This window comes from Glycine soja, chromosome 7, assembly GCF_004193775.1.
Source record: "Glycine soja cultivar W05 chromosome 7, ASM419377v2, whole genome shotgun sequence".
NCBI lineage: Eukaryota > Viridiplantae > Streptophyta > Magnoliopsida > Fabales > Fabaceae > Glycine > Glycine soja.
In genome coordinates this window covers 18,342,262-18,350,972 of record NC_041008.1, presented here as the reverse complement: position 1 = coordinate 18,350,972, position 8,711 = coordinate 18,342,262, and the positions used below count along the sequence as shown (strand labels likewise).

The following is an 8,711-nucleotide window of genomic DNA, read 5'->3' as shown; positions in this document are numbered from 1 at the left end:
TGAGCTTTTAAAAAAAATAAAAGTCATAGACAAAGAAAAAACCAAATGAACTGGGAACAGCTTCTCACGCACACCACATTACAGACATCGCATAACACAAGTTATCATGAGTGTGGTCGTAAATGTAATTAAGTTCAATTTTGCGTGTTGGAAGGGATGTGTTTGTGTCGGTGCACATGTAGCAGACTGCAACACATCGTTTTGGTCTAATCTTTTTATCTAAGCCACTCACATAAATGGAAATATATATGGAATATCAAATGAATTGTTCTTTTAGAACCACAGGATCCAAACACTGCTTCAAAGAGCAATAATGGAAGTAAAACAACAACAACAACTGAATTTATAATAAAATGCTTGTACAAACTTATTATAGTCACAATTTTTTTGTCCACTTTGTATGTAAATTAATGGCTGAAACTGATTTCACTATAGTTTCTTTCATCTTTTAAAATGTCAAATTTTGGATGTTTATTTTATACATAATTCGTACCTTGCATCATTATATCTTTCTCGTACATAGATTAAATAAACAACTTTCTTTAAATTTTATTAAACAGTATGGAGAATTATCGATAACTAACCAAAATATTCTTTTTGTAATCATATATGCAGCAAACAAAAAATATATAATGTTACAAGTGAAATATAATAATAATAATAATAATAATAATAATAATAATAATAATAATAATAATATAATAATAATAATAATAATAATAATAATAATAATAATTTTATTATTATTATTATTAAGAAGAAGAAGAGGAAGAAACATCCATATAGCTAGTGATAAATGAATTATAATGATGTAGTTAAAAATATTTTCAAATAGAAGTACTGAATGTAATAACATGTCGAACCTCAAAAGGAGGATAATTAGTTTTAATTACTGTCTTGCTGGTTAATGTTACTGTTCCACACACTGTCTAAATAATTTAACTAATGATATACTAACAAGTTTTTTTTTTTTTTTTGTCAATTCCTTTTGAATTCATTAGTTATATATAAGTATTATTTATTAAGTAAGTTTTTTGTTTAGATATACAATATCTTTCATGAAAGACAATCCTTTTCATGACAAAAAATTTCTTCTAAGTATTAAAACTCATATATCATTAATCATTAATTGATTTAAAACTAAATTAGTTCTATGCCAATTAATATTTAATACACATGTTCAATGCTATTCATTAATTAAGTTGCATATCAACTACATCGAATATTATTAAAGGTAAATAATTAAATTAGTTTAACAAATAATTGAATATGGAACACAAGAATTATATGAAAAATAATATTTCTTGTGGTATTACAATATTACTCATCGAAAGGTGCATATATTTAATCACAGTACTAAAAACGTGTTCAATAATATTCAAAAAGTATTCCAAATTGTGTACATATATAATTATCCGGGAAACACTTTACATATAAAAAAAGGATTTTCTATAGTAAAAAGACTTTACTGAAAGCAGAAAAATAATTATTATTAGGGAAATTAAAGGGATAAATATATCCCACAAATTCTAAACCAAAGTTAAACTTGTTGGCAGATCTAGACGAGACATGCTCCAGAGACAAATCCATATATCTCTCTTTCTATTTCCTTTATGTATTCATTTTTATGCTTAATCAAGCAAAAATAGAAAGAAAGAAAATACATACCTAATCAAAGAACGCATTCAAACGTGTAAGGTATCATAGTTAATTTTTTATTTATTTATTAAAAGTTAAGTATGAACAGAGAATGGAATGATGATCAAAAGAAAACTTTATTAATTTGTTGAAACACAGTTAGTTATCTGAATTTAATTATTCTGGTCCACGTTGAAATAATTACTGAATGAATTACATGCTAAAGACCTTTCTCAATAGTATTTTATTATCATACACATAATTCTTAGGATTGAATTCAAGATGACATACTAAAAAAATTTGATTCTTTCTCTCTCACACTTACAAATATTGATTTAATTAATAATGATTAAATACAGTGCCTTTTCTTTATTTTACTTCTATATAATTATATGGGGTCGATATTTAATTTCTTGTAATTCCTTCACCTATTAGGAAATCAGGTTGATCAATTTTTATACTAATAACTAAGATTAATATACTTTCAAATATATAACATTATAATTTTTCTTAGAAATTATATTTATATATATAATGAAAAAAAAATAATTAAGAGGAACAATTAATGCCCCGCCCTTGCTAGTTGCCTGCACTCCTATATATAAAGATTAGATATATCATCAAATTATACGGTTAAAATTAGATTTTCATATGGTTAAAAATTAATTATCCAGGTGTAAAAAAAATATTAATTATCCAAGATAAGACATTACATTTACCTTTTTAATGTAAGTTTTAACTTTAGAATATTAAAAATTTATTTTAGCATATACTGGTACCTATATATAATATGTATTTTTACGGAAATAATAAATCTTGATTATATATATATATATATATATATATATATATATATATATATATATTAATTATTTTATTTTGATTATTCATATATAATTATAATGTCTAGATTAGTTTTTTTTAGAGGAATTTCCAGATTAGTTATTCTCATAACAATAAGACTTTGTCTAACTAACTCTAATTAAAAATGAAATTAAACAACCTCATTTCATCTCATGTGGTCCAATAAAATTACACACATATATTTTTTTAAAAATGTATGCATAAAATAAAATTCTATGTACTTTTATTGAGTCATCTACAATGGGATTAATTAACCTCATCTTTATTTGGGAACACTTAGACCATCCGGGGTCCTGTTTAAATAAACTTTTCTTTTAAGTAATTAGTTCATTAGTTAAAATTAGTTTTTTTAAACAAACTAAATGAAAAAGCTTATATAAAATAGTTTATACATAAAATTAATTTTAGCTTGTGATATTTTTTTTCTTTTTTTTCTGTGCAATTTCAGAAATCAAAATATCATAACAGCTTTGTAAAATAAATGCAATATTTTTTATGTATGAAAAAATAATGCTTAGTAACTTTTGGTTCTTAATTTAAAATTAATGATTTCATCCTAATGCATATGAAAAATAGTTGCACTTGAAATGTCGTTTATTAAAGTTCAACTACCTTTCATAATTTTACAGTATCAGTATATATAATATTATACTTATTTACAAACTCTCATTTAGAAATAATTATCACTAAGTAAAGTGAATCCACAAAATTATGCCACCATTCCTGAATACATTCCAAAGTTTTAAGACTAAAAACTTGTCAATGAGAATAAAATCCAAATAATACTCGACGCAAAAATAATTGTTTAGCACATTCATAGATGTAAAACATATATGCAAACAGATATACCCTACACACAGCGCACGAATATATAAATTTAAAGACAAAAAGTTATCATGCAATCTTAGCTTTTCTATTTTGAACAAACATTTCCTTTTCTATCTCTGATCTCTATGATCTTCCTTTTGTTATCTTTGAATTATTTTATTAATTAAAAATCAATTTGCCACAGAAGACACGGCTTAAAGAATGTGTTAATTACCACTTTAAAGTCATAAGTTCATACCTGAGGCTGAAATATATATAATCATGATGTGCTATAGCTCTCTCACATGCACAGGGTCAATGTCAGTAACCATTCGGAAAATGAACTCTTGCATGCAAAATTGAAATCACCTAGCTATCAAATATTTCATGGGTATATATACAATTAGGCTTTGGCATCCATCCAAAACTTGGAGATCATGAAATTCAAACTGAAAATGATTTTTCCTTGTAGTATCTGGCTAAAGGGTCTATCAATACACAATCAAATAATCCTTTGAAATCATTATGACAAAATGTTAGATTTACACATACTATACTTTAATTCTACCAAAACAATACATATGATGTTATCAACCTTACTATGTGATGTGAGGTGATGCTACAAGAATCATTCAATCATCATATATCCATCTCTCTTCAATATTGTTGAGCTCATGTCTCAACCATAACGTCGTTTTCAATGTTAACCGGGACACATGGCTGGGCTATATTGCTTTCACCGACAGTACTCTCAAGAACGTGAATTGACAACAATCCATCACTTAATTGAAAACCCTACTTCAGCTTCTAACCCATTGTGTGTGTGTATATACTCGGTTATGGATATGGAAGAGTAGCATCTCGAATATACATAATAAAATCCTTTTTTTTATGATAATCAAAAGTGAATGTAACATCACTTTGTCTATAGTGACTCATTTAGGCAAACCTTGAAATTGTGCTCTCCACATATATGGATAGACATTATGATGAGTTATCTTGTGGACATGTTTTGTGGATCTTTTACCCGTTTTCGGTTGTTAGTTAAGAACTTCAACTTGTGTATATATATATATATATATATATATATATATATATATATATATATATATATATATATATATATATATATATATATATATATATATATATATATATATATATATATATATATATTTCTCTCTCTCCACACCTACTGCCTACTACCACAATAGAATCTCTATGAAAGCTATCATTCATTTGAGGATCAACATTGGTCCTCTCTCAATGATAAACAAAAAAAATGAAACACATAATTATTTGCCTAGTGCCAATTAATAAGATGGGAAAAAAGAATATACTAGAAGCGTTTTTTTCCTTCCTTTTTTTTTTTTTATTTCTATCGCTTTCCCTATAGAAGCCTGAGTAGGTAAATTTAACAAGAGGAAGAGATATGGTCATAACATGGGATATATTATAAAACTAAACACAGGAACCATAATTATGTATGTATGTATATATATATTAATATTGACCAAGATATATAAATTGGGGGAGTTCTTTGAAGTTAGAACAAACCTCTTAAATCAAGCTTTGCTTCATGAGAAGAAGAAAGACACATAAAAGCAAGCTAGCTAGGTAGCTATGAATCTATCTAGCCAAACAAACTAGCAACTACATCTCTTCTCTTCTGAGCTTGTTTAGAAGAGCAGTGATTAGAGCATCTCTCTTATCAGCCCTAACTTCTTCTCTAATCCTTCTTTGTTCTTCCCTCTCCCTCCATCTTTGGTCCATCATTAACCTCTCATTCTCCAAAGCCTCCATGGTTTGCCTCCACTCCATCTCCTTCAGCCTCCTCTCATTCTCTCTTGCCTCAAAGGCTTCCATCCACTGTGCCTCCATTTGCATCTGCTGCCTCATGAACTCATCCATGATCTCCTTCAAACTCTCCAAGTTGTTGTTACCACTCCCTCCTCCACCAATTACCATCTTGCCCTTCTTCTTTTTCTTGCTGGTGATGTTACCCTTGTGATCCCCCTCGCTTGTCTCTTCATTGCCCTCTTCCTCGTCCTCGGAGGAAAGGTGCACCTTCTTCTTGTTGGACCCTCCTTCTGCTTCCGCCCACAACATTCTCTGCATTCTCGCCGCGAAAATCGCTTGAAGCTCGTTGTAAAACGGGAATTGCTGCCTCGTCGCTTCTGGCTCCATCGTTTCACATCCCTTTAAATCTCAACAACAACAAAACTAGTACTATCACTATATAAAACCCATGAACAAAGCTCACAGTAATATATAAACCACATCACCATAACATCCATTTTTTAATTAAATATATATATATATATTAATAATACTTGTAATTAATGTTATTCCTTATAAATTCTTGTAAACTCCAATAAATAGATAGATATTGACCAAGATCATAAACACGTAATAGTCTCAGATTAGATACTCACCAGAATCATGAACACATGATAATTCAGAGACCGGATAGAAAAGGTAAAAAAATATATATATGTGATCAATAATAAAAACATGAGTAGTTTATAGGGATTGATGTGATTAACATGATATAATAAATATATGTATATCTAATGGATGGATGAATATTATAAAATAAAATAAAAATAGTACCTTATAGCGGGTAACGAGGTTTTTCCACTTGCACTTGCACTGTTCTGCACTTTTATGGAAACCCTTTTCCTTCATCCGGGTGGAGATGACTTCCCAAAGCTGTTTGTTCCTCTTTGTATCCATGAAAGTCTGATCCAGCTCGGCACGGATCATGAGGAACTCTTTTGTCTCCTGGATGCTCCATTGGGGGAACCTATCCGTGGCATCCACGTTACTAGTTGTGATGTTGTGATGAGGGTGGTGATGATGCTGTTGTTGTTGATGTTGTTGTTGATGATGATGTTGTTGTTGTTGTTGCCGGTGATGGTGATGGAGATGATGACCCTCCATGGAAAATTGAAAAAGGAAAAATCAGAGTGAGAGGGAGAGATTGAAATCCAACAGAGAAGAGAAGAAGGGGTTGAAGGGTGTTTGATATTTTGGTTATGGAGGAGAGAGAGAGAGGCAAAAGATGAGAGAGAAAAAAAGAGGAAGAATATATATGTAGATGGGGTGTGGTGTGAACATCAGGTGTGAAATGTGTAATAAAGAAGAGAGAAAAATTAAAAGAGAGAGATTTTCTTTTGGCTTAGGTGTCCAAATCAAAGTGTTTCTTTAATTTCATGGAAGAAATTTTAATGACTAAATTTTAAAAAATCAAAGCTAGTATCTGCTTTGTTTTGTTATTTATCCCTAAATATTAGACACAAAAACAACTCGTGAAGCGAAAATGGACATTTCATCGACAAATTAGTCCATCAATTATGTGTCTTATGTGTGCATTGCTTAAAAAATTCATTTTTCTTCCTTTTCTAAGTTTCTTTTAAAAAAAAATATTGAATGATAGTATAAACTCACTGTCTCATCTCTCTACGCGGAAACTCTCTCTCTCTTTCTTCCTTTATTTGTTTTTTCTTTATTTTATTGCGTTCCCATTGCGTCAAATCCTCGTCACGCTGACACGAAAACTCTCACTCTCCGCGGCTTCTTTAATGTTTATTTATCCTCTACGACCATCACGAATACCAAGTTTCCCTTTCTTTTTATACATACAAATTAATTAATAATTAATTTTAAGTTCTACTATAATATTATTATCATGTATATCTCTTAAATTCTTGTTTATTTTATTCCTTTAAGTATTACTATTATTTACAGTATTCAATTTTAACGCACATTCTTATAAATCTGAGCTGAAAAAGTTATGCCTAAAAAACGGGTACTATAGTATCCAATCAGGCATTTAATTATGTTTAAAGAAATTAAGATTAAAGCTTCTTTATTTTGCTTTCATTAGCTTTTATTTATTGTGTTTTGTGTAATGCTTTATTTAACTTTCTGCGCGTTCTTTATCTCCGCTCGTGGGAGGGCGACATAGAAAAGGCTTCGCGACCGTAATACCCAGGATGTAACCCCCAGATTTATCATACTTTTCTGCATGCATTTCGAAAATCCAAAAGTTAGAGTTAAAGCAATAAAGTATTACTCTCTTTTTTTAAATAAAATAATATACAAAAATATAACAAATATTAAATAAAACTAAAAATAAAAATATTAATTCAAATAAAATTATTTACAACTTTAAAATCATAAATAATTTAAGACTTCAAAATTAAATTAAAAAGCCATAAATTTTTTACAATGTTAATAGTAAAAAAAAATTTTAAATAATTTAAGACTTTAAATTCAAAAGTGATGAAATATTCTATCACACCGTAAAACATTGACATTCCAGTCTGTTGTCGTGTTCAATATCCGGCGCATGTATTTGTATAATGTCTGTTCGATACCGACACGACATCTGTATTATGTCCTATATATGACATACTATATTTTTAAATATTTATTTAAAATTTATCTCATTTGATAATTTAGAGAGAGAAACAATACCCTTCCGCGGTTATCACATACTCGGAATTCTGCTCTTGTGGCATTCCACGTGTAAGTGACCAACCACAGACGTCCACGTGGAGAAAAGTGGTGGGGTCCACGAGTCAACGGTCCTCCCTTGGAACATGACCGGTTCTGCTATTCTACACCGTCTTCAGACCGTTCGTTTGCTTCAGTGGTTTAGCCTTTTGATTTTGACGCAGCAAACAAAAATGAGCCAGTTAGGAAGATAAATTAGTGCAAGATTGTATAACAAATTGGTACTTTTTATATCGATATTTTGAATGAGACAATGAGTACACTGCTTTAAGATTTATAGAATTTAATGATGTTGATAAAATGTTGAGGGAATTCGATTTCATTCTTATGTAACATATTCTTTAAGAGAGATGAAAAGTTACGTATGAATAAGCTATAGATCAACTATAATAACCCAACTTTCTCCAACTATAATATATTTTATACTTAAAAGTTAATATAATTTGCATTTATGATTCTCATATATCAGAGACAAGGTGAAGTTTGATTTTCCTTTGTTTTATTTTTTATTAATAATTATAATTATAATATAAAAATATCCCTCTTTGCTCATTTAATTTCTTGTTTTCAAAGTGTTATAAAAATGATGAAAACATTTTCCATACTTTATTTTATAGAGTTTTAAAAATAAAAGAATAAAATTGTACAAGAACAAAAATAAAATGATCAGTTAAAATTTTTATAATTGTTAATGAAATATATTGATTAAAAATTGAAAAATAAAATTAGCTCCAATTGTGTATGACATAATTGGTATATAAGAGTGTCCCTTAAACAAAAAAATATCTTGATATCTTGGTTCATCCAAAATAATAATAACACTTAATAGTATTTTTTTATATCTCATTTTTTGGTTCATAATAACATAAATATAAAATATT

At 28.7% G+C, this 8,711-nt stretch overlaps 1 protein-coding gene across 1 annotated transcript; it reads right to left on the bottom strand.

Annotated features, from left to right (window-relative positions):
- Positions 1-4,779: 4,779 nt before the first annotated feature.
- Positions 4,780-6,405, bottom strand: LOC114419074 (trihelix transcription factor GT-3b-like). The gene is made up of 2 exons (XM_028384674.1): positions 5,923-6,405; positions 4,780-5,508 (listed from the first exon to the last, which is right to left on the bottom strand). The coding sequence occupies exons 1-2, from the start codon at positions 6,250-6,252 to the stop codon at positions 4,963-4,965; spliced, it is 876 nt and encodes a 291-aa protein (XP_028240475.1). The 5' UTR covers positions 6,253-6,405; the 3' UTR covers positions 4,780-4,962.
- Positions 6,406-8,711: the final 2,306 nt, after the last annotated feature.

What these genes read in the sequence shown, in the direction of transcription:
- LOC114419074 (XM_028384674.1), bottom strand. Translation starts at nt 6,252, where the DNA reads ATGGAGGGTCATCATCTCCATCACCATCACCGGCAACAACAACAACAA. An exon ending in ACCTCGTTACCCGCTATAAG is followed by an intron (nt 5,509 to 5,922) that starts GTACTATTTTTA and finishes TGAGATTTAAAG; the next exon opens with GGATGTGAAACGATGGAGCC.